Here is a 27,629-nt window from a genome sequence, read left to right as displayed (position 1 = left end):
TCCTGATGACTTCACCTAAAGCAGTATTTTCAGTGACCAACGTGAAAACTCAACTGTGTGCTGGATAATGGATTTCATTCACATCGAAGCCTGAAGAGTTTCGGAAACCGCATAGGGTTTGAGGATTGTTTTTGAGGTCTATGCATTCGTATTCAGCTGTTGTTGATTTCCGCGTATTAAAAGAAAATATGTACTCGCCTAGAGCAAACATTCGTTCTTTGAAAGCACTTTCACTTTGTAGCTTCTCATACGCTGGTGGCTCTTTACAGCTTAAAGCCTTCCTGCTCTGGGTTGTGTTAAGAGCTTTAGCACCATATAATTATCATTGACAATCAGTTCATATGTTGAGAGTCAAGCATGCCTTCTCACATTTGCTTTACCCTGAAACGGTGCGAAGAGAATATTGTGCAGATCCTCCTCGTGTGTTGGCTTTTTAAGGGCGCTCTGAGACGGGAGCACATCGACCGTAATCCATTTCAGAACATCGCTGGTAGGCCCTGTGGGTAGAACTCCTGCAAAATACTTCATTTAAATATCGAGTTGCAAATGCTTCCTTATCTGGGGATGTCCCATGTAGGTTTTTAGTGGTTCTGACACACTTCTTTGGTTTCATCTACTGGTCAGTCAAATGAGCTATATACAGCCTAAATTTGTAAAACCTCTCGATCTGAGGGAATGGGTATCAGATTTGTTTCCTTGTGCCTGTCTCAGCAAGTGCACGATCAAAAGGGTCTTGCTGTCAGAACTTTATACATTGAAGAGGGGCCGAATGCCAAAGCTTTCTTCTAAAGCTTTGCGCCTCATAATTTCCTGGTCACCTAGAGCTGTCAGCTGTCTTGGTTAGCAGAGCAATAACAACTGGTTTAAGGTTTTCTTACTGACTAGCGCTTTAAGTGAGATGCCTCTTTGGCCTCCACAGCACCCACTCAAATTAATTCAATGTGTGGTCAGATGTTTTGTATTTTCCTGTTTGTTCTAATAAGAATTTTAATAACTGTGTGCCAGTGCAGAGACTGACAGTGTCTTTCTGTGGCTTCCATTAAAATGTTTACAGCCACGCTGTATAGCCTCAGACTCAAATGTTGATCCAGACTATTGTGCAAGGAAGTTACTTGTGAAAAAACTAATGCCTATATTGAATGGTGAAGGTATCGCCCTAAATCAACCATTGGTAGAGAGGCACAGTTCGAAGAGCTCCGAATTGGATCATTTTGCTTCAGACGAGCCAACATTTATAATAGTCACTATCTTAAGCCACTGTCAAGTCTTCATGACTGAAGTTGAACTGTAATATTTTCAGATAGACTGAACCGGAGCACGATGATGTTGTGTGGGACTCTCGAGCAGCGTTATTTTAACCTGTGGTTCACGTACTCTGGGGGTCCTCTGAGCCAATTCTGGACATCCAAGACCCATGTGACCTCTAACCATTATTTTCTGTTAACAATCGTACACATTTTTGAGCTTTAACTTTATTGAGGTGGTTGCTTATATGAGGGTAATCGTTTTATCAAGTAACAGTAATACTTATTTGCAGCCTACTGTGTTGCCTCCCTCAATGTGTTTGACATATGCATTAATAAAATCAAGAAAGACTTTAAAATCATAAGCATATTAAAAATGTAGTCAGAAGCTGATTGCTAGAACAGAGCATGTGTGAATTTTCATAGCCACTGTCCTCATTCAAAAATGGTTCGACCTGAACTAGCAATCCACTTCTGAATAAAATATTTTTTAATTATTTAAGGTTTTCTAGAAATTCATACACATCTACACACTTTAATAGCCGGTGTTCTCTCTGCTCAGGGACCCATGCATGTATACGACGATAGATTGTCCAAAAGGCCCTTCCAGGCTGCGGGTTCTCCCATCTGCCGTTTTACATGATGGGCACTTCCAGACTCAAAGTACCTTCACCGTTTGCTTAAAAGTGCAGGCATGCACCCTCTCTAATTCAGAGCCGAAATACTTCCACAGGCAGAGTACCAAGTATGCAGCATGACCTCTGGCCCAATGAGCACTTTGATTTCTAGCTTTTATGTTATTGCTGTCTTGGTTACCTTTGACCCTTGTGTCGGTCGGAGTCCAATGTCTATCCAGTCGCTAGTTCTGTCAAACTACACTTGTTGTGTGTTCTGATTCCACAAGAGTTCCTGTTGATTTGGGATTACTCTGGGGTTTACAATGGTGTGTAGTCGTTCTTGTATGTAAACATTCAATTGCAAAGGAAAGTAGATGTGTTGAGTTCATATAACGTGTACTTGTTTGTGTTTTTGTATTATTGTGAGGTTAATATTGTAGAAACGGTTTAGGACCTCTTACTTCCAATTGTTTCAGTGAGTCTGCTGAGGTTTGAGAATCTCTGCTTTAGAGAACACTACATTGCATTTGCTTGTGAACAGCGATTGTGACTTAGCCTCCTTACCCTTAAGGTTGAATTTCTATCCATCTGGATAGTAGTGAAATCCCTAAAACTCCAGTGACCTGCCTTTTCCCCCCAGCTTTAGCCTGTTGTCCTCAACTCTTGCTAAATTGTAGTTGGACTGAAGCCTACCATTTCAGCTTGCCCGCCCATGTTATAACAACCGAGAACACCAAGCACAGATACGTTTTTGGTGCACAAAGTGCCCTTGCCTATTTCTAGAGAAGTTGCAATTGAGCCTTATCGCCGAGTTGTTCTTTAATTAGAATGCGCCTTGTAATTGAAGGAGAGAATCGTTGTGCACTAATCTTCCACAATGAAGCATAGCATTCCACTGCAGTGTCATTTGTTTCTTAGTCTGTCTTAAAAATGAAATGTGTAATCAAAAAGACAAATGATCCTTTAGATTTCTTTTCTGAAAATGAAAAAACATTTTTTGTTATCCAAATGCCAACAAGATGGATTCAATTTTTATGAAACTATCAAAATTAATGTTTGATATTGCGTTCAACATTTCCAAAGGTTTGTACAAAACTTTCATGTGAATTTTGCATCCAACTTGATCCACAAAGGTATTAACTTTTAGCCAGCATTACCTTTTCTAAGTTATTTGAAGTACATTAAGATGTTATACGTTTATAACTCCTGTGTAGAGTCTATTTTCAAAAGCGTACTTATACACATAAGCAGAGGGCTATCTCTAGTCATTCAAATGCCACCTGCTTTCCCATCTAATATTAAACATAAAGTGAGGCATGAGGCTTATAGTAACCGTAGAGGTGGAATTCGAGCTGTACACCAGCTACACCCTCATCACTTTTGATACAGTGGAAGGTGTATTTTGTGTTTATTCCTCGTACAGGATATACATCTGGTTCTCAGAGTCTGTGCCCACTATCGCTTCGCTGCTTTATGTAAATATTTCCTAACTTGCTTGTGCGTTTAAATATATCTGGGATGGAAGTATGTTTATAGGTACGTTTCAGTAAGTGGTTAAAAATCAAAATGTTTGGATCACGAAGAGGTTCTGAATTCTTCTACCTAAAGAAACTTGTTTGGCTGGTTTAATTGCCAAGATTATCGAAGTATAAAGGTACCAAGCAAATGGCCTATTTTAGGTCTTAAAAATTGGGCCCTGTAACCTAAGGACTGGTATTGGAGAGGTTTCATTTTAGGGACTTTGAGTGAATAATGTGATCCTATGTTGATTAGAAATTAAATAAATATATTTCACTTTTACACTAGTCCTTACATTTTACTTTTTCTTTCAGTGGAAGAGGAAGGACTATGGGAAAACGGACTTTCCTACGAGTGTCGAACTCTACTTTTCAAGGCCATCCACAACTTACTAGAAAGGTAAGGGTGTGCTTTTCAATGTTATGTCTTTATTGACTATTGTTATAACGTTCAAAATCTGTCAGTGTTTGGGATCGCATTGGACAACTATTTACTCTGTAGTGTTTAGTGACTGGACTAGCAGCACGAATGTACTTGTTTAAAGTAGCCCAGTGCATTTTGTTTTGTTTATATTCGCGCAGTTGCCTGTAAATCCAGATTTAGTTTCTCCTATTTTGGGTACATTTTCATATTCTTCCTCTACAATTTTTGCACATGAGAAACGGGTAAAAGCATTGCATGCCTTGCAAGAGCTCCAAAAAGTGGATTTGTACTGCAGCCACGTGCTCCAGTAGTAATGTGGACTGTGACTTTAAAAAATCCATTTGGTAGTCATAGTTTTTTTACACTAAGGACCTATGCATATCTCTAGTAATACACGTACTATTTGTGAAAATGTCTTGTGTTATGCTTGGAAAAATTAAAATGTTTCTCATTTACCCACCCCTAATTTAAAGCTCAGTTGGCTTCAAGAACTTCTCTTTTTTAATATTTCATTTAAAATGTTGTAAATAGTTAAAAAGAACAATACAACTCTAAATCAATAGTGAACATTAAAAATACCCCGATAATAAGTATTATATACTTTATATAACCGAATACACAGTTTGACACAAAATATTCTAGAGTGTATTCCTACGAGTTCCATGTTAATTATAGACAGAAGTTGTAGGGCAAAAGTGATCACACTTTTAATAAAGTTTACTCTGAAGACAAGGAAGGGATGCTTTGTTAATACCTGGTAGATTCAAACTCCCATCTGTGGAAACTTGGCTATTGAGATGAGAAATCAAAGAGTTTGAACAACTGGGTAAAAGCATGAATTGCGTGAACAGTAAAACCTTCGTGGCTTATTGGTTCATTATGTTTAAATAGAAGCGTACTGATAGAGAGCTGCCTAGGTTTAATCTACTCTCCTCACTTGTATAATCCCTCATTAGATTGAGGCTTCAAGAATTTCTGCTTCAAAGCATTATCCTAAAAAAGAATTGCCACTCTTGCATTTGATCATAGCTAACAGTTTGTAGTACTGTTTGGTTTAAAATGAGTAACTAGGGACGATGTTGAAAATTGGAAATTTTGATCTCCTATATCTCACCATTCTTGAACTGTTCAGTTCAAGTACACTGCAAATCAAAGGAATGCTCTCATACCACAGCACAAAGCCCTACCACACACACTTCAGTGCTGAAGCTTTCTCCAATTCGTCTTGCATGAAAATAAAATACCACTCATTCCTTTTTCACTTTTTTTTTATCACACTTTCTATAGTAAATTCAGATAGTAGGGCATAATTGTATATATCCTCATCAGCTATCTTTACTGTCTGATTTAGTAACTGCTATCTCGTTTTCTGCTTCTATTCTGTGCATTAATTTTCTACTTTTTATACATGCTCTTTAATGTAATTCTTTCATAATGTGCTCTCTAAATTCAGTGTCTAAGGCTGTGCCTCTGGCGGTGTTTTTTTCTGAACATTGAGCCATAAATGTCTGGATTATGTTAACCTCTAAGTTATTTTCACATATTTTACTTTTGTACAGTAGAAGCTCAGACTTCAAAATATTAGCATTAATCAACTACTGTAATCTGCAGGTTTTGTAGATGCTCAGGGCAGGTGCACATGGTCTAGTGTTGCGTGCTAAGTCTGCTTGACATCTTTTTCAATTACGTAAACAAAAAAGGCATTGTTATTGATCTGTTACTTGTATAGTATGGTGCAAAACATAGCCTAGAAATGTGTGCAGACCGTGTTCTTAATACACTCACATTTTGCTAAAGACCTTTATTTTTGTAGCAACTCAGCTAATTTCTACTCTTGAAGTAAAATGTGCAATTTTGCCAACCCTTGCATTATTCTAATCCTATCCCATACCATAGTGTTAGAAGTTGCAGATTTCATTAACGCTTCAAGGCATACAGTCACAAAGTGCCTGTCCATTTTTTTGTTTCTTCAGATCTGTGTTTGGGTAAAGGGGATCTGCAAATGTACCCTGAACCAATATGTTAAAGGTTGCTAAATTGTCCTTAAAGTGGAAATGCCCATCCCACAAAATAAATGTTCAATGATTATTCATTTGTTGATTAGATCTGATCACTGCTACATTTGTTTAATCCAGGAACCACGTAGTTAGGGAATGCCCTACTGTCCTCCATGAAGTTAATCTTTTTTTTTTAATTTTAATTTTTTAACTTTTTTGTGCCATTATCGGAATGGTGTTGGGCCTATGTATTGCTTTTGAGGATTAAAGACGTGGTGTAGGTAATGGGGGTACATGTTGTGAATTTCGAGCATATGCTTTAACTGTAGGAGAGAAAATGCTGCTTCAACCACACTAATGATAGTGCAGCTTATCTAAGACAGGCCAAATGCTGTGTACTTATGGACCCCATAACATGTGTAATATGCTTTCATTCCTACATTACCTTGGTGTTGCCAACCGAGAATACGTTAATCCTACTTAGCTATGTAGACTTTTCCTTTCATTTTTCTGTTTTGAGTTTTGTTGTGGAAATAAAAATCCCACTCCTGTCAATGGTATTGGCGCCATATGCAAACAATTTAATGTATTTTCTCTCGCTGGTTAATCTGAATCAGCCAAAACCTGTAGTGCTCTATCAACACTTCTATCCCACTCTAGAGCAAAATCTGATATTTGTGCCCCCTGCACACATTTGCAGTGTCAAATTCTTCTTTTACATTTCCCGATCTCCTTCCAGTGCCTGCCAACTCTTACTTCTAGAAACGTCTTAGTCCCACATCTTAAATATTTTACTCATTCTGACGTTCTCAAAACAACATTTTCTTTTATTCTGACATCCTGTTGTTTTTAAGTCTGCTTTTTAAAAACATTTTATTGGTTTTAAGTCGTAGTTACCTGGATAGCAACAAACACAAAAATCTAATTATAATCCCTGTCTCCCCTCCTCCACACATAGGATTCTGTGACAGATTAAGGGATTCTCAAGAAAGGTAATAAATGACAATGGCTACTTTGTTTTGCAAATTCCCTCAGTTCTCTGTGCTAATGACAGCACTCATTTAGTCTCCTCTAGGGATCAGTTCAACCTCGATGCGCTGTGTTCAGGGGCAATACAGGGCTGATGATTCTTCTTGAAAATCGTCCATGACTGGTTTGCAAATAGCCTCAAATTTGTCTCTCTTCCCAAGTCAAAGGTTAAATCTCCATTGCCTTCAGTGTCCACAAGCATGGTGCCCACATGGTGCTCTCCGGAATGTGTGACTACTTCCAATGTGCAGCCAGCTCTTGTTTTGCTGCCAGAAATATGGAAAATCAGTATATTCTCTTGTTCCCAGTTCACCCCAGTTGTGAGAGCGAATACCTAACTAAGTGGATCCTGTGGTATTGGCTTGATGTGACTCCGTATCTCTTTCTGGAATATCTGCATTCTCTGGCAAGCCCATCTCACGTGCAACATCTTGCCTTCATCCCCATATCCCTCTAGCACAACAATATTAGGAGTTAGGCACCAGTTGTACGTTATTTTATAGCAAGTTTCTCTTCCCTGAACATTCCTCACTAGTTTCAGTATACCTCGCCAGAACCTGTGCCACTCATCTTAGGATATCTCTGTATCCATCACGTTCACCATTTGCCTATATAGGGCTATTTATGTTGATCATGAAGGGCCATCAGGGTAAGCTCTATAGATGCAAATAACTTTGTTATTTGCCTAGTCTGGGGACAATGTTTTCAAAGGTGTGAGCTCTCTAGTACCTGCTGCCTTGTTTAAAGGGTAAAAGATTTGTGGGAACCTGAAAAAGGTTTTCTCTCAGTATGGTGCATTCACCCTGTCACCAGACCGCTTATTGTACCCTGTCCAATGTCGGGGTGAATTACGTGTTCACAGTGGGACAAATGGGAATGGAAAAGTTGTGATTAAGAGAGACCTAGGGAAGGAGCCCCATATGTCCATTGGTCTGTGTGGTTCTTGTAACCTCAAACACAAGACACGTTATGCCTAAATTGTTTTGAGAGCCACAGTATGTCCCAGGGGGGCCTGCTCAAGAGGATTCTTTCCATTATGGGCCTGTGCTTTCCCTAAGGGACCATTTGAATGCTATGTGTAGTTGTGCTGCAGCACGTTATGTTTCAAGATCCGGGACACCCAGTGTACACTTTAGCTCTGGTTTTATAGCATGAATCTTTTCTGGATTCACATGCTGTGCATTATTCTGCCATCTTCTGATTGAGTCTGGAATTCTCCAGTGTACTAGTAGTCCTTTTTTATTGTTGTTTGTCAACTGTCCTACTATTTGGTGTCTAATCCAGCCTCTGCTGACATCATACGCCTTTCCCGGAAACATCCATGCATTGTGCCCATCTTCAGATTCTTTTTTTTCTGCCTTTGGGTCTGGAAATTTAGCTGAAGGCTCTCCATTCTACGAAAAGTAGTAGTTTTGGATGAAGTTTTATGACAAAATGTCAAGGAAGACCACCGTGAAGAGGTACCGAATAAGAATTAATCAAATTTAAACATTAAGGGCAAACCGAAGAATGCCTGACAGGGGGCCCACCTGTTCTGTGTGATATGGAGAAGACACCATTCCAATTCTGCTTGAAGTGCCACCATATATTTGCACAGAAATATAGCCATCTGGTGTGTAACCTTTGTCTTCCCCTCGACCACAGGAGCAGCGACTGCGAAGGGGTGCGCGGACTTCAAACCGAAGACTGTGAAGGCAAAGGACAAACAGAGGCAGGTACACTAAGCCAGGCAGGGGCAGAAGCAGACTCCATCTCTAAGAGACCCAGATTTGTTGAGCGATGATGAGGATTACCTCGCTGAAGGGGCCGGAAGAGAAGTCTCGGATGCCGAAACGAGAACCATCAACGTCGAGAAGAGACCGCACAAAGAGATAAGACTCCTGCTAACACCAAAGAAACATAGAGGGGGAGAGTCTCGAACATCAGACTAAGTCATTGAAGGCTACCTTGGCATCAAATCTTGCCAACCAAGGCCAATCAGAGACTGAAAGAACCCCTCGGGTCCCACAGCAAGGACACCGCAGGCAGGCACACATCCGTAAAGACTATAGAAGTAAAGAGGTTTCAACTTCAAAGGACGAATGAGGTCGGAAGTTGCCTAAAAAAAGGGATGAGTTTTACATCGGCGAAGGAAGCCTCTGCGTTAAAGAGAAAACAGATGCCGAAAACTGATCTGCTGAAATCTAGTGGAAGAGGCGCCTAGACTGAAAGTGCTGCGATTTTGCAGCAGAAAAGGGAGTATGACGCATCCCTTTGAGAATTCTGAATCCCTCCAAAGACTTCGACAGAACAAGATCCAATTGACAAAGACGTCAAAGAACTAAGACCCCCTATGACACCAGAGCAACAGGATGAGGAAGAACAGGAATACTTCATTGATGAAGATGATCGTGATACAATGGGGCACGGTATGTTTCAGGGGACTGAATGGTCAGAGTGTATGGAGACTTAGTGGCAAGGTGTCAAAACTGATTTCCCTGAGGAGGAGATTGACACATCTATCCAGGCCTTCGCTTCCAGATAATTTTTGCAATGTACAGGCAGCTGATAAAAACGAGCGTTTTCAATACAATAGGTCTTGCATTACTGAAAGTTTGAACTATTGGCGTTACAAATAAGGTTTCTTTATTTTTTATCAACAAATATCCCAGTAGTAGCATAAGAAATAAAAGAAAATCCACGAAGAAAGGAAAAGGTGCAGTACTATAAACTGTTACTAGGTGTCCCGTGGAGTTGTAAAAGCTGAGCATACGTTTTGATTGAAATTTTGATTTTTTGTAGGTAATGTTTAAATAACGCACTATTAAAATAAACAATGGTGCATTTTTAAAATGCAAACTAACAAAATCTGACTTCCAATAAAAACAAATGGAAACCTATGCTCAGCAGCAATCTTTCCCTTTATATTTGCATTAAGGATGCAGTACATTGTGTCTAGTAGAGGTCCCTTACAATTCCACATGGACATCTAGTAAAACATCCTGTGATACTGCTGGGTATTTCTTGACAAAATAAAATGGTAGTTCTGATAAGTTTGTGAGTTTGTGAAGATGTGATATTGTGAGTTGTCGAAATGTAAAACCTTTCTGAAGCATTTCACCGCATGTCGTCTTTGGTTAGAAAAAATTACTATCTTTGCTTTAAGGAGGAAGGCACCAAAATCAAAAATTTAATTGCGGCTTCGGTATAAAAGTGACTGGTATTGTATGCTTATTTTTTTGATCTAGTAAAAACGTAATTTTAAGTTCAAAACGCTGCAATGTACTACATCAATCACACTGGTACAAGCATTAGAGTCCTATGGAACTTACCAATCATTTTTTGCCAATGCTGTACAGCGCTGGTTGCCGACGATGTGCAGTATTTTTCTATACTTTTTTAAAGTGTGATGTGCCCGCCAAGCAACATTATTTCATAGGTATGTGTATGCGCGATGACGCATGCACGCGCATCCTGAAAAAATGATTTAAAAATGAAATAAAAATTATGTACTGATCTTTGATGGATAAAAGAAATAACTTTAAAACGCTTTGTGTTGTTTGGGGGGCAGGGAGCGCATTGGGGTGAGAGAAAGCACCATGTAGCAGTTGAGGGAAGAGGGCAACAGTACCCCACAGAAACACAGGAAAAAAGAAAAATGCACACACTTCCTGTTTGATAAGTAACTCAGTGCTTTGTTACATAAGAATTGCTTGTCAGACAGCCCCTGCGAATCAGAAAGAGCAAAACAATGGGCAAGCAAAAAACAAGGGACAGAGGGAGGGAGCTGCTCAGCTCCGCTGGGTACACCATAGATATCGGCAAAAATGTGAACGATAACAGCCCACCTTGATCTAGGCAGGCACTGCTACTACTTCCCATGATTAGGAGAATTATGGGGGAGACATTTTAGAACAGGCAGTGAGAGTTGGCAAGGATTATCGGACAGAATGACCAACATATACTGCGTTGGAGGTATGCAGAGAGGATGAAAAGAGCAGGAAGTGCCCGATGCTCTGCATTGAGTGCTGCAGTGATAGGATCAGAAGTGCGGTGGGAGGCAGCCATTTTATAAGCGAGTAAAACAATGCCAAAACACAATACAAATAAACTTTGAGGCGAGCCCCACTGTGCAAAACAAAGAAAGGCGCAGACACCATACTTAAAGATCAAGCGCAGCATGCTGCGCTGGAAGTGTGAAGCAAAAAATTAAAATAGTGCCACCATATTTAAAGATGAAGCGCAGCATGCCGCGCTGAAAGTGCTCTGTGAAAGTAAAATAAAAGTGCTTGTAGTTGAACAAGTCTGCATTTCTTAAAGAAAAACGTTTTTACATGATGTCGCACCAATGAATTAAAAAAGTTCAACGCCTGCATTTAAAAACTTAGTTATATATATTTAACTAGTGCTGTGCTTCGCACGTTACTGCACACAGCTTCAGTAATGCGGGCTGTCCACGGCGGATCATTTCATGCGAAACAAAAAAAAAAGTGACTCAGCCACTCCCACCCAAACACACTGACCTATACCCAGGAATATTTGGAGAGGACGTGTCGTAACATCCAAAGCTGCCGACTATGGAGCTGAGGAACCAAGGTAGTCTACAGCCAAGAAAAGGGCAAGCCTACCAATGACATCTGGACCACCACTGAATAAAGAAAGCAAAATGATGGATATGTTGGGGAGAAAATTCGAGAGAGGTACAGCAATTCAATGGCGAATAGGCAACTCAAAATCTCTGCTAAACATATACACATACCAACACTGGGATGAGGTGGCAGAACTGATGAAGCACCTGCCAGATCAATATCACAAGAGGGTAGCTTCCCTGACAACAGAGGGGAGAAAACATTGCAAATACTTTCTTGAAGTCTGCACTAGACACAGCAAACACTACAAGTAGACAGATGATGGGCGGAACAATGCTAAGACGTCATGCCTGGCTATGGGTGTCAGATTTCAAGCCAGAGGTGCAGGTGAATGTAATCAGCACACCTTTCAATGGAGAACAGCAGTTTGGAAGTACAGTGGATGAAGCTCTTCAACAACTGACCAAAGGATAATGAAACTTCGAAGTCAAGGGGAACCCTGCAATTTAGGGGAAACAAAGGGAGGATCAACACCGGTCCGAAGAGCGGCAGGCAGAGGAAGTTTCTCGAATACAACTTCTGGGGGTTATAGGGTGCAAGTCAAACACACAACCCTTCACAACAATGGCAGTATCAAACACCAGGATGACAGTCTTTTTTTTGTGGACGTGCACGGGGAAGAGCACAGCCACACAGAGGAGCTGCCTCATCCAGCAAGCGGCTCACTGCATCACCAAACTTTCTCACACATAACACCTGTCGGGAGAAGGATTAAGGTATTGCTTCAGGAGTGGAGTAAAGTGACTTCAGACAATTGCATATTAACCATCATAAAATGTGGATACTGCATAGAACTGATAGAGACTGCACCAGCAAGGGGACCAAAGAAAGTGGTGCACAAAAGAGGAAACATGCGGTCTACTGCAAGAGGTAGAGGTTTTGCTGGGGAAAAAAGTAAATAGAAAAAGTGCCAGAGAAGAAGATCAATCGGGGAAACTGCTCAACATATTTCCTAATTACAAAGCAAGAATAAACACCAAATCCTATACTGGACCTCTGTTTTATAAATAAGTTTATAAAAACCCAAAATTCAAAATGACGACAACACTCTAAGATTTCATACCTCAGCTGCAACAAGACTATATGGCAACGATAGATCTCAAAGATGCCTACTTACACTTCCCAACGAATTACAGACACAAAAGAGATTTGTGTTTTGTGGTGAACAAAACTCACTATTAATTCAAAGTGCTGGCCTTCGAAATAAAATCTACAGCAAGGGTGTTTACAAAATGCCTAACAGCAGTGGCAGCACATTTCAAGATGGCAAGGGATATACAAAAGTGAGTTTTGTTCACCACAAAAGACTAATATTTTTTGTTTCTGTGATTTATTGGAACGTGCAAGTGTGTATTTACATCCTTATTTAAACAATTGGCTTGTGAAAGCAAACTCTCTAAACAAATGCAAGAGATATACAAAAGGTCATATCAATACTTTTTAGTCTGGGGGTTTTCAATGAATAGAGAAAAGTCATTGCCAAAACCAGAACAAGCAAAAATGTTTTTGGAGCAAGAATCAACTCATCAAAGGCTTATCCTTGCGTGAAAAGGATAGTATCAATAATTTAAGAAACGTGCCCCTACCTTAAGGGACAGCGTCTTGCAGTGAGGACGGTGGGGAAAATACTGGAGAAGATGGCCTTCTGCATCCCTCTAATACAATATGCACAGCTACATACAAGACATATTTAGGAATAGGTTCAAAGGCAATGGTCATGAGCCACGGAGTTGGGAAGATCTAGTGGTTGTCATGTAAAGAGTGCAGGATGAGATTGCATGGTGGAACAGGTCACATTTAACAGCAGAAAGACTATTTATACGCCCGACCCCCACATCAATCACTACGGAGGCCTCCCATATGGGTTGGGAAGCTCATGTGGACAGACTCTAGGTCTGAGGAATATGGAAGGTGCTGAAGTGCTACAACCTATCACTGTACTCTAGTTCAAAACCATGTTCTTAATCTTAAAAGCCTTTCCGAAAGAGCTGTGGGGAAAATCTGTGCTAGTTCAAACAGACAATACAATGACAGTGTTTTATCTCAAGAAGCAGGGAGGAACCCAATCCTTTGTTCTATCAAGACTAGCTCAGGAAATCTGGAGATGGGCCATTCTGAGAAACTTTACAGCAATACATCTTCTAGAGAAAGATAATGACGAAGCAGACAAGCGTCCTCCTCCCGCAGGAACTCAATCAAGCAGTACTCGAAAAGATATTCAGGTATTGAGGGACACCTGTAATAAATCTATTCGCAACTTTAGGGAACTCAAAATGCCAATACTTTCCATCCAGACAGTCACAGCACCACTCCCTAGGGAATGTTCTGTCAATATGCTGGTCAGCCTTTCCCCCTGATGCCTGTTACACAAGGTAATCAACAAATGCAACACTCCAAGATGACGATAATACTCCTTGCCCCTCAATTGAGGAGACTAACTTGGTTCTCAGACCCAATAGAATTAGCGCAGAACATCATACAGAGATTACAGAGCCAACAAAACCGGCTATCCGTGCAACAGCGGAGAGAGTCCTCCAGAAGCGTTGAGTTTAGTAGCATGGCTTCTGAAGACTTGGATTTTGGGCATCTAAATCTATCTATCTATGAGATGCAAGAAGACCACCAACAAGAAATTGATACATTCCTAAATGTGAATGATACTCGAGGTGGTTGCAAAAACTAAGCCTATTAAAGGGCAATACTAAGAACACCACAGTCCTAAAATACCTCAGACACCTACTAGATTGCAAAGTAACATATGACTCACTAAAGGTACATTTAGCAGTGATAGTAGCCTGCACAAGAGGTCGTATAGCTAGGAGTTTCTTCAAAACACCTGTAATAAAGAGAATTCCGGAGGGATTAAAACTGATAGCACCACCTACATGGGTGCCAGCCCCTACATGGAACTTAAATATGGTATTAACACAGCTAATGAGGAAACCCTTTGAACCTTTACACAATACCTCTCTAAGAAATTATCACTTTGAGGATGGCATTCCTTATTGCAATGACATCTCTTCGTAAAGTTAAGTGAACTGTAGGCACTCACACCCTTAAAGTTATACTTGCAAATACACAGGGATAGAATAGTCATGAGGACAGATCCACTATTCCTACCCAAGTTAATCTTGCATTTCCACATAAATCAGTCAATTCAAATAACATTTTCCTTCCAACTGCCAAGCGGAAAGAGTGTTACACACACTAAACACAAGAGCGATCATATATTGTATGGAGTAATCAAAACCAATCTTGTAAAGCAAAGCAACTGTCTGGGTCATTTGCAGAAAACAACATAGGGGAGCCAGTGGCAAAGGGTACATTCTCTAGATAGATTACGGAAACGATCTAGATTTGTCACGCACTTGCAGGTATACTACAAAACAAGACAAAGGCACACTCTACTTGTAAAAATGGAGCAATAATAGCCTTTCTAGCAAATATACCATTGCAGGATATGTGCACGGCAGCCACTTAGTCCTTAGTGCACACGTTCACGAAACATTGTATAGCCATTCAAATAAACAAGGAAGCTCAAGTGGGACTAAAGGTATTGAAACTTCTATTTACAAACTCAAGCTCCCCTTCAACCCAACTTCCATCATAACAAAACAAGCATTGGCAAAGCCAGTATGTCTTGCCTTTGTGAGATTTATTGGCTTTGTTAATATTTTGTTTTAGCTATGTTGAAAATGTTTGAAAGTAATGTAAAAAAAGCTGCATGACAGTCAGCGTTGTCCTTATTATAGCACTTTTCTTTTTTTTTTCTTCTCACTTATGCTGCGTTGAAGCTAGCACTGCTGTATAATGTGGCTAAAAAAAATTGATAAAGCCAGTAGATATCGCATAGGCGAGACCTATTGACTTTGCCAATGCTTGGTATGGAATGCCCTATGGTAAATTAGAAGTATTTATTTGACGTTTACAACGGCTGAAGCGCTAATGTTCTAGAATGGAGAAAGCCCTTGCCAAGGTGTAGGGGTGTCCAGAATCAGAATCATTTGAGAACCATACAAAAACTGTGAACATGTGCCATATAAATGCGCTGAATGTAACATAAAGTTGTAGGTAGACCGAAAAGTTCAATAGCTTACAGCTTTTATTAGTGATGCTTTAGGCTATATGTTACTTTGGGTGCAGGGGTTACAAAAGAACCAAAAAGCACCCTTGACTGCTTGTTTAGTAGTAAAATATAGCAATAATCTGTGCTCAGTGGGTTTTACTAGACCTTTTGGCCACTGCACCTGCTGCACCACTGAAATCGTGACCCTAGTGCCTGCAAGGTGAAATGAGTAAATCGTTTATATCCAGTAATATATATGTTCCGAAAAAAGCACAGTTGCAGACGAAATACATATTAATTGTGTAGCTAGACCTAAACACAAAAGTTTTCATAAAACGTGCCTGTAAAATTAGCTAGCTCTCCAAAACTAGTTGCCACAGATGTCATAAATAAAGCATATGCTTTAGACATCAAAGTGAAAACCAATCATTGTTAAATTGTGTTGCAATGTGGCTAGCTCTTTCCTGTGACTCACCAAATAAGAATAATTTTGGAAAAAAAGTGCAAATGTTTTGTGCAGATGAAAAACGACATACCTTTTGAGATGGCTATGTCTAAAATATAAAATTTAAAAATGGCACAAACAGGCTCCAAGGAGTAACTATGCTGCATTCCTATTTCCTAGAAACGCTCTAATTTTTAAGTTCTTCGAAAGCAACAAAAAAAAAACACCATGCTCCAACAAAAACACAGCTTGGCCATTTGACATCAGTCTTTGAATGCCCTGCAAATGTGATGAGATGAGAATAAGATTTAAAAGCCTGTTTATTACAGAAAACAAGTTTGTGGAAGAATACAGTAAACCTGGCATTAGCATGGGGAGGTACGAACTCAATCTGCACAGCCTAAAGCAAATCAAGCCAACAAATCGAAGGCAGAAAACGTGATTGTCAGGTGGCAATACTATAATACTACAAAATCAATGCAAAGCATGTGAATCCAAAAATGATATACGCTGCAAAACGAAATGGTTTCTTACCTGTAAGAGTAGTTTTGCAGCTTGAAGAATTTTCTAGATTCACAGGTGACCCATCCACCTCTCCACAAGATGGGGGAGTAACGGGGGAGGGAGATTCTATAGAGCGCTACAACATTTGGAAGCTTCCGGGGAGGGTGTATGACGTCATTATAGGCTGGATTAGACACCAAATATGGGTTAGTCGGTGCACCCCCAAAAAAAGAAAAAACACAGACTACTACTACACTGGAGAATTCCGGACCCAACCACTGCATGGCGTAATAATGCACAGCACGTGAATCCTGAAACTCTTTCAAGCTGCAAAACTACTCCTACAGTTAAACAAAAACATTTAGTTGCCTGCAAATGCCCTTCTAGCAACTTTTTTGCCAGATGAATTTATTGCATAGCGATTGGGGTTGTTGTATATGAAACTTAGTCATATGTACTTGTAAGGCCTGATAAAAATCCTGACAAATCAGATAATGACCACTGCACCTCGTTTCGTTGCCCAATATCTCTTGGCAATTAAAATGTATGTAATTGGCTTTCTACAATTCTTCTAAAAGTTGGAGTAATCTGTTATTTAAGCTCATTTGAATCTGAATATATATTCAATTTCTATTCTGGCATGGTAATCTAGTTATATACCCAAAACCTCAGATTTTGTCATGTTAATTTGAAATCCAGAAATGTTTCCATATTGTTCAAGGAGTATCATCGCAGCCCTAGTTGAGTCCTCGGTCTATTAAGGATAAAAGGATTTCTTCTGCAAAGAGATTGATTATGAGTTCTGAGCCCCCAAATGGCATTCCCCGTACCTCTGAGCCCCCAAATGGCATTCCCCGTACCTCTGTGGATTGAGCCAGTGGGTTCTATTGACAAAGCAAAGAGAAGTGGGGGCGAGGGGACACCCCTGCCTTGTCTCTCGGAATGTAAATTTACTTGATTTGTTGTCATTGTTCAAAAGTTGTGCATTGAGGTTCACATATCTGCCTGTGCCAATTTTGTTTCATTATTTATTTGAGGAATATGTTGCCAAGACCTTCATAGGTATATAGTGCACTTATTAGCTTTCTTTACCAAGTGAAGTGTTCTACATTTACTATCAAATGTTTGTCAGCTTCTCCAAAATCCAAATGATCCGGGTTGATTAGAAATGCCATAAATATTTCCAGGCCATTTGCAAGGAATTTTATGTATATTTTCAAGTCTTGAAAGGAGCGGGATATGTATGTATGTATGCAGTGCACGGCTCTTTTGCCTTGCCTGTTTTTAAAGTTATGTCTGCCTCGTTTGTAGTATCTGTTACTCGCCCGGAATTAAAGTTGGATCAACTGTGGGATCAACAGGTGATTAAAGCTCTTTTAGAACCCATAAGCCAGGCCATCTGGGCCTGGAGCTTTGTGGCTGTATGTGTTTAGTAACTCTGGCCACCTTTTCAGTGGTAAGTTGCATTTCTAGCTCATAGTCTGTAGCCTTTGGTAAGTGTGACAGTTGTATATTAGCTAAAGTCTTCTATTACTGTTGTGTGGTGCATCAGCTCTGGTGTAGGTTTTGGTTGAAGTCTAGGAAGGCTATTCTCTTTTCCTCTTCTCTTCTAGTTAAGGTGCTGGTCTGGGATCTCACAATGGGTATGTGCGTCATGTCTTTTGCTCTCCTTAAGCAACCAACCTGAAACTTGTCTCCCTTATTTGCACTCTCATAGATTTTTTTGTTTTAAACTTAGAAGTGCTTTCTCTGAGCCCTCTCTTAATAGGACTGTCTTACTATGGGGTTGAACTTCTCTGAGGAAAGATAGTGACTTTTGTCCCCGATATTGCTCTTACCTTTCTTTCAGCTCTGACTCTAAATTCGCTTTTGTGAGACATCATTCTTTTTTGTTGGACCTTGAGGACAATAGCTTTGCCCCTAATTACCTCCTTGAAGGTGTCCCAAACAGTTGCCTGATTTCACCTATCTTTTGATCAAAGTATTCTTGAATCTGATCTTTCATCTCCTTTTCACTTTTTTTTAAGGATGATATTGTCAGATATCCAGGCCCCCCCCCCCCCCCACCCCTCTTTTCTGAGCCTCTCATCACAAGCAAAATCAGACACTGTAGGTGCATGGTCTGAGAGTGGCCAGGTCTATATCTATCTTAATTGTTTTGGAGTGTAGTGTTCTAGTCCCTGATGTGGCCAGTTCTCTCTCATCCGGTTCATTTTTCTTTCCACAGTTCTAGGACTCTCAGGTCTGTAAATTTATGGCAAGTTTCACTTGATAATCGCCCTCAGGTGTATCTCTCTTATGAATGTTTGTCTTGTGCTGGGTCACAGACCACATGGAAGTCCCCTGTCTAGAGGATTCAGTCTTTGGTTTTCTCTATAAGCACACCCATAATCTGTATTATGTGGCCTTCCTGGCCTGCATAAGGTGCATAAGCAGCCACCAGTGTGATCTCCCCACCATTGCAGGAACCCACCACTATAACAAATCTTCCCTCCACATTAACTAGTATAGTATTTCTCGCTTCCAGTGGGGATAAACTGTGCACTGGCAGAATTACTCCCCTAGCTTTCTTATCTTAAAAGGTGGCAAAGAATTGTGTTGGGAAAAGCTTAGGAGTACTCAGTATTGTGCGCTTTACCAGTAGATTAGTTTTCTGTAGATCTATAACAACAGGCATGTCATTGCAAATGGCTCTCCATACTTTGTGGCATTTCACAGGGGTGTTTAATCCCCTAATGTACCATGATAACAATCCCACCATTATATAGAGAATGTGAAAAAATTATCTAAAGTGATGTCCTGTTTAGTTCCACTAGATCTTCTCCCTCTCACAATCTTAACAGATCCTTGATAGGGTGTCTCAACTCCCGCCTCCCTCCTCCCCAATAAACCTCTACAGATACTGTAAACATTAGTATTTTAATTGGATTCAGTTCAAAAGTTGTGGTGGATGTTTGCAGCTCAGACACAACACTCAACTTGCATATCTAGGTGCGGTTCCCCTTCTTCCATAGGGTACGTTACCACATCATTAGGTGCCGGGTAATGCCCTTTTGGGCTCACAACAACTTTCCTGCACCCTCCATAGTTATTTTGTATTCCACCCCTCCTGCCCTCCACCCCCATACCCCACCCTCCTACAACTCTTTTCAGCTGTCTGGATTTCCTTTCCTGCTGATCATCTGTGTGTTTTAGCGATATGGCCATCTGGTTTGTCCTTTTTCTCTCAACTTTTTGGCAAGACCAGTAGTCACTGACTGTCCATCATTGTGATTGCTCTTGTTTTACTCTCCAACGAGAAAATCAAGGCAAATTGTTACGCCCACTTATAGTAAATTTGCTTATTTCAAAACTCAGCTGTTATTTCTTTCATCACTCTTGTCGCTAGCAGGGCCTCCAACAGGTCCTGGTATCACTTCATCATACATTCTTCCAGTTCTATAACTTCCTTCCATCTTGCTATTCGCAGGATCTTATCTTCCACTTGGATGCTACTTGTCTCTAGGACAGAGGCTGGGTTCCGATTGGGGGAGACCCACTGTGTGTGCTCATGATAGATACTGTTGAAGGGCTTCGTCGCCCAAGATCTGGTTGATAAAGTTAGTAGAGAACTTAGTTATGCAAGAACCTTCAATGTTTTCTTTTGCTTTGCAGATCCTTATGTTGTCCCATTGAGATCTGTTGTCCAAATCTTTGTGCTTCCTCTTTAGATTTTTCACCTTTTCTTCAGTTGTCCATATTAACATATTAGCTTCCCCTATCTTACTCTGTGTGGAGTGTAGCCCGACCACTCTTTTAAATCTTTTGTACCTGAGCTGTTACTTCGTTTTTATGACTCTCTTGCTCTACTTGTCAAATAGTTACAACTGTATGTTATGTGGCATTTATAGTGTGCTGCCTTTGTTGGTCTTGGCAGTCTTGCACAGACATCACCAGCTCTCATGTACTCCAAAATGCACATTCTAGGCCGGGGGATTCAGAGTCCGCTCACGCTCTCCTCAGATAGTCAAGATGGGTGCTGTATGCTGCATAGCTCTCGTTCGCTCCTTTCGCTGTTTCTGGCAGATGCCTCAGCTTGTGGAGGAGTCTAGTAGCCTCTCCACAATCCCCCAAGTTGGAAGTCGCAATCTCCACAACTTTTTTACACAGGGGTTCACCACTATTACTGCATTACGGTGGCATGGATCGGGAGCTCACCACAGACGTTCCTATATTGCATTGCATTAGCTATGTCCCCCTCAAGTCCACTTTCAATAAAGCGCACACCACCCATTGGGCTAAAAGGGCTTCAGCTCCCCTGTCACGTGCCGTAGCCCAGGCTCAGCTATTTGGGTCCTTGTCTCAGGTGCTTACTGGGCAGGGTACTGCTTGGGAAGTGGGCTTTGGAGCGAACCTTTACTTTTTAGGTCGAGCCTAGCGCAGCACGCATGCGCTGTCCTAGGAAAACTACCTCTTGGAATCGCTCTGACGCTCGTGCGTGTGAAAAGGCCTACGGCTTGCGGTTACGAGCAGCGGCGCGCAGTGTACCATCTGTTTTGTGTCAGATTTCACACGAGCGCGCACCACTCGCTGAACGCTGCAGCTGCTTTCACTTTTGCCGCCACTTGGCCGCGCACTACTGCCTGTTATCTCTACACGTTGCACTCCCTCCCCCTTCTTGTGTGGCTCCCTACCTGTGCTGGGTTTATGTCTGCTCTTCCACACCTGTGTTGTTTCCTTCGCCGCCTCCATGTACTTGGGTGCCCCTCTCGCCGTAGTTGCCCTCCATTCCCTTTTCTTGTTTGCTGTACCTCTCTCCCTGTACCTGTCTTAGTTCCCCACCCCCTGTACCTGCCTCGCCCAGGCGTCCCGCCCTGCTCCCTGGCCTGCCTCTGTAATCTGTCAGTGCTCGATGGTTCCCCTGGGGCGTAAGGGCGGTTGTGAGAGTGAGAGCAGTGTGCTGTGAGTTGGCAGTTAATGTAGTGTCATTTGCGGCAGTTCCGTGCTGGCGTTGCTGCTGAGGGTCCGGCAGCATACGGTGGAACTGACCCTACAACCTTAAGGACAGAGCACGTGCCGGGGTCTTCCATCTCCTATGCGCCATCTAATTGCGCAGCTGCTTACGTCCTTCCCTCGCGAGCTTCCCTTCTTCAAGCTGCTGTGCACCCTGCTCCTAGGGGACTTCTTTCGCTCCTGAACTCATCCTCGTGGACTCCGTGTCTTGATTTGTAGCATATCCTGTGCCGAGTAGGGTACGCTTCCCTAGTGCTTGCGAACTCTCTTCGTGTGGGGCTTTATTCTTTCTCTATAGTGTGCAGGGCCCTGAACAAAGTGGGCTCCCCCCCCCCCCCCCCCCCCTTTACTCCTAGTGGGTCTATCCAATTTTTGGTCCTGTGGAGACGGCTGTTCCGTTGTGGCAGAGCTCCCTCGTGGAACCCTCTTCTTGGTGGTAGTGTGTCCTGCGTGAAGGAAGGGGACTCTGCTGGTACTGCCGTTCCTGAACTCTCGCGCCTTGCATGCAGTATACGCTGGCCAGCCTGCAAGGGGTCCATCCCTGCTGACACAGCTGCTCCCATCTGACATGATGTATCTTTGGGTGAGTGCGGCCATGATTTGCTCGTACATTCCTTCCTCTGACGCTACTTGGTGGTGTAATCCACAGCACCGCGCTTCCTCCACTTTCGTTAATCTTCTGCAGTATCTTTTCTTTCCTCTGGCACCCAATACTCGTTGTCTCCTGCACCTGTCTTCCTCAGACACTCGACGCTGGCCTCCTTTTGCACGCTTCTTCCTTTGCCATCTCTGGCACAGTCGTAGGTCTGACACTGCTCGCTGTCGATTCACAGTGCTGCAATCCTTCACTCCTGAACACACCTTTAGGGCCTGCCTTTCCCTGATGCTGAATGCTGACCGCCTTCTGCTTCTGCCTTCCTCTGAGCCACATTTGCTTTAAAAATTGCCCATCACACCCCTGGGCCTTGGTGCCACTGCACCCGCTACACTATTGACCGCTACGCCCCTGCCACCCCCCTAGTTTGCCCCAAGAGCCATCCAGAGCAAGTGATGCACGGTGTAGCGCTTGGGGGACACTGGTTACCTCAACTACAACAGCGCTACAGCGAACACCTTGCGCTGAGGAAGTCTAACACAAGAGGGCATAAGAGCTGCCATCACCTCTTTTACCACTCCCCCCCCCCCCCCCCTCCCCCCCCGCAGCAACGAGAGCAGACGGCGAAAATTCTTTGAAGTTTGTATTTAAAAGTATAAATTGTAAATTAAAGGGAATTTTTTCCTCTTCTCATTCATGCGGCGTACCTTTGTTTTGCTTGCAATTTCCCACCTAGTGCTACACGTAGTAAAACCTGTAAATGTTAAGCACCCAGAATAATGTGCTGCATAGCTAAAAACTTAAAAGGTCCCGAAGGCGAGACCTATTGGCTATGCCATTGCTTGTTTTTTTAAGAGACTCGTTTAGCTTCTCCTGCTGCTGGAGGTCACCAGTAATTCATGCCATGCTAGTTCACAGACCCCATGGTGTGAACTTTATCTGTGCACAGCTGTGTGCTTTAGCATTCCACGTTGTATTAAAGGAGATTCACTGATTGCCATTGACACTGATGACGGAGGCAGCATTTGCACTTGAAAGGTGATCTCTACCCTGTGCCCAACCTGACTGTTAACCGGCGTTCTTCCAAGCAAAGAGGGTACAAATGAAAAATTATATGGTATGCAGGGCTACTGGGATTAAGCGATGCTGCTGTGTTTTCCGCATACCTATAGATTGACTGCATTTGCAAAATAATTCATTTTCTGCTTCCTAATCTGCAGATTTTAACAACAAAATTATTCATAGGTCAAACGGTTCTAAAGTTACTAAATACGCAGCAACTCGTGTCACTGGGCATTGGAAGACCCTTTGCAAAGCTATTCTTGTCACCTATCTGTTGCTTATTGCTTTATTTGGGTGTAATACTGGTACTAATGAGATGCAACTAATGCGCAGACAGTGTTAATTAGTGTAAAAATGTCAAAATAATGAAGTGTCACAAAATGTGCCACATTATGCTGCACGATTTGCCTTTTCTTGTCGCATAAGTTACTCAACCCTGCTGCATAATTTTACCATCCCCGGTTGCATTGTTCCAGTGGCCCTGATTGTATGTAATTGAATTAGTATAGCGCTTAATACCCTTGATAAAGGGCAGCAAGCGCTATAGAAATGCAAAAAAAGGGGAGATTTTTTTCGATGGTATTGCAGTGATTCACTGCCCCATCAGGCAGTCCAAACATTTTAACTACTAGCATCTTGGTTCTGAGGCGCTTGTGTTTCTGCTTCTAAAAATTCCAAATACTGGCTAAGAAGTAAGAACAAGCAAAGTAATATTGGAAAATAGGGGTCTGGGCAGTAGTTACTTTGTTTTGATGGTAGGTGGCACCAGCACTTATTAGTGGGGGAAGGGACTTTTAAAAGATGGTCCTGCGGGCAGTCTGAATAAAATGCTCTGGGCTGCCTGTTCTATCCCAGAAGAAGGTAGCCAGCCATAGCCCAAGCATTGTTGTCTGTGAGTCTGTCGGGCAGCATTGGCGTCAGGGTGTTGGTTTGACAGTAACGTCATGGCACACAGTTACCTTAATAGTCGTGCAGTTACTCCCTCTTGTTGTGTCCTGCTGGACACAGTCTAGTGTTTCTGCCAGCCACTCCTTTGAGGTCTGACCCACACATATACCCCCTCACCCATCCAACACGGGCGTCACCAGTCAGGTGACCCCGCAAATAAAAGAGCCCGAGTGCACGTGCTCGTGGCTAGTTTCCAGTACCACAGTCCAGTGTCTGTGACGTCCTTCCTACGATATGAGGGCCTAGGGCCCAGAACCTAACCCCTCTGTACACAGGCAGCGGAAGAGCGCAGCCAGTTACTGTGCTCCTCTACCTCATGATGGCTGTCTATATCAGTTTGGGCAGGCTGGACATATGCACCACAATAGGGACACGTGGGTTGCAGTATTCCACAGTTACTTATCAAGGGCTGCTGTGTGTTGAACTCACAGCCCACCTCACAGAGCGCTTTGTGTGCCTCTTGCCCTGGATATTTGTTTGCTGAACACATAATAGACAGACAAGTGGATCTGCATGACACGTGTGTATGGCCAGCACCTGGCACTGCGCCCACCAAAGCTTTGTCACAGCAGCCGGTGCCCACCCTGCCTTCTACTACCCTATGCAAACTTCAGTCTGGCAAGTGTAGTACTGTGTGTTAATGCACCTTCTGCAGAGACGGAGTCTAGATGCCTCCTATCTTGTGAATGTCTGCCTGAAGAGATTTTAAAGCTCAAGCTTGGTTCTAGAGACAAGATTTCACTTTAACACAAGTGAGGGACTCTGAGGTTGAGTGGGGATGACATCGGGTAAATACACTAAACCACCCCTATTCCTCACCCAGCATTAGAGCAATGAAGTTGCCTGACCCCACCAAACTTTGATTTGTTTTTTCTAAAGACACACAAATAACATTTCTTGATATTGACACACTTCCAAATGTTAATATCCTGTATATTGAAAATCCATATCAATACAAAGCCAGACATAACATTTTCTTTCTGAAATTCTCAATCATGGTTACCCACCGAGCTGGCTTTATCACCATCCCCAAGAAACTGATTTACATTTAAAAAAAAAATAGATTTTTATTGGCATTTGGAAAAAAAACAACGTACATTGCAAGTGATGCATCACTGTAAAAACAGAGCAGTAAATAACAGAAGAGGGGGAGGGGAAGGGAAAGGGTAGGAAGGCTACATGTCATTTACATCATCTGCATTGTAGAGTTCATTACAGGTGTCAGTTGGACATTGTCTTGAACTAGCATTAACAAATAATAGTCACGAATATCATCCTAATATATAGAATGAACTGTGCAAATATCTTGATCAGTTCGAGCTTGTTGTATAGGACATAGAGCCGAGCTATGTCATCTTGCAGTAGACTCACATTAACCCCTTCCCTATAGATAGATGTGGTAGTGTGGATATGCATTTGTTGCATGTGGTGGTCTAGGGCGATGTGGTAGCCTGGGGAGCTCAAGTGAGCCAGAAGTGGTTCCCAAATATCTTTTGGGCGGATTGGCAGGGGTATCGGTTCCCATCCTCCTCCAGTGTTTAGCGAGTTGACGTTTAGATAGTAATAATAGCATAACTTTTTTAACGTATCCCAAAAGGCTGATTAGTCGGGGTAAAGGGGATCTTGTGTCCCATTATTTGTTGTTTTGTGGAGTGTATCTTCTGCCAATAGTCCAGTATCTTGGTGCATTCCCAGGCCAAGTGCAGGAATGTCTAGCATATTTCACAGCATGCCTCCTCGTTTAGGCCCATGCGCCGAAGCTGCAACGGGGTGCGGTATAGTCTATGTAGGAACTTAAAAGTGGATGAGGCGCAGTCTGTAATTGGTGGATTGTGCCTCCGATTGCGCGCAGCAGTAAGACCATTGGTCTATGGTGTTGAGAGTGTGGGGGGGGGGCAGATCTAATTGCCATTGGGCTAGCACCTTGGGGGGTGCATATTGGTGTCTTGTCCTGTCACCGCGTATAGTCTAGTATAAAAGCTTGGGGTGAGAGGTGTGCGTGAGTACGTGCTCCAGAGCATGTAGCGTTGGTGGGAGAGCCGTGAAAGTGGTGTGGTTTGCGCGATACGTGGCTCATATTTGAGGGTAGAGAAGCATATCCATTATTGTGGGTTTCGGAGTGTCAGTCAGCGTGGATGCAGCTAGGAACTGGTCATTCTGGTATAGACCGACATGTGTATAGGTGCCTATTGTGGGACAGAGTGCGCATTCCCTCATCAACCATCGCTGGCAGAGCAGGGTTGCACATGATGGGGATAGAGGGGGCGTATAAGCAGTTCAAGGATGCTAGTCTTCTAAATCTGTCCCAAGCCCACCTCACACAGTCCAGTGTCCGCGGGCGTCCGGAAGCGTCTGTAGGGTTGATAGAGAGCTGTGATAATGGTGGTGTTGAAGTTAAATTCGTCTCAACAGCGGTATGTGGCTGAAATTTAACCGGGTACAACCAGAAGTGTAGATAGTGGGCTTGGACGCACAATGCATTCAGTGTCAGATCTGGGGCACATAGCCTCCTTGGCGGAAGGGAGGAGTGAGGACTTCCCATGGTATTCTAGGTTGTTTCCCCACCCAGGCAAGGAAAAGTAGGTTAGATGTTAGGCGTTTGAAAAAATCTTGTGTGAGCGTAATCAAAAGGTTGTTAAAAAGGTAGAGCAATTTGGGCAGCCAGAAAATGGGATTTAGTACCCCAAGATTTCCACAGTGACCCTTACTTAGTACTTGACAATGTTAACTCAGCTATCCCTCATATTAGGGAGGCCCCTTGGGTCAACCAGTGAGTCACACCAATAACCATTTCAGGGAAACCCAAAAATGGATACCCCTGGCACCCTTTGGAAGATAGACATTGTAACCTGGCCATATCTTAGGCCCCTGGTGCTAGATCATCTCTTAAATCACCCTAGGCATTGTTAAAAGAGTACTCATTGGCATCCAAAATATACTTACTGTAGCGCCCAAACTGCATCCGCCTGCATACCACTGCTCCACTACCCCTCCATTTGGTAATAATTGGAGCCAAAGTCAGAATTCACCTGACTTTCTTGGAGCTGTGTTTTCTCTCTGGCTCCTGCTGAGAGTTTGAATTTTCACCCATGATGGTAAGAACTGCCATTGGGCACCTCTCTTCCCAGTGGCCCCTGCCAAAATGCTGGTGACTCCAACATGGAGCCCCCTGTGTTTACATTAATTTGTTGTCTTTTGCTTTTCTGCCCAGGCCCCCATTTTCCCTCCCATGTACTGCAGTGCATTTGGACTTCTACCACACCTTCCAGAGGCAGTCAACTGGGCTTCAGCACTGTTCAAACTGTCATATTATCCTCTGTCCATGTAGTTATTCTCTTTATCTACTGCTTCCTTTTTCCTGCTCCCAGGATCCCAAAACTGAAGTTACCACCGAAGACCAAAACACCTACAGGAATGCCATGACCGACTACCACCGCGCATAAGAACCACAAAGCGGACCTTTATCAAGAACTAGATCCACACCAACACCAGGAACGCAAAACAACTCTTCAACGTCATACACTAGTTCACCAAACCCCCCAGCGAAGCCACAGACGTCAC

The 27,629-nt window shown here is 42.5% G+C and overlaps 1 protein-coding gene across 2 annotated transcripts in view; it reads left to right on the top strand.

Annotated features, from left to right (window-relative positions):
- MED13L (mediator complex subunit 13L) overlaps positions 1 to 27,629 on the top strand; it is a 964,037-nt gene that overhangs the window by 441,556 nt on the left and 494,852 nt on the right. For both annotated transcript variants that reach the window (XM_085634904.1, XM_085634903.1), the window contains exon 3: positions 3,694 to 3,778. In XM_085634904.1, the coding sequence (XP_085491030.1) occupies positions 3,694 to 3,778 (85 nt within the window). The remainder of the gene's footprint in view (positions 1 to 3,693; positions 3,779 to 27,629) is intronic.

This window comes from Triturus cristatus, chromosome 11, assembly GCF_964204655.1.
Source record: "Triturus cristatus chromosome 11, aTriCri1.1, whole genome shotgun sequence".
In the NCBI taxonomy this organism is placed as follows: Eukaryota; Metazoa; Chordata; class Amphibia; order Caudata; family Salamandridae; genus Triturus; species Triturus cristatus.
This window is presented reverse-complemented; position numbering and strand designations above follow the sequence as displayed.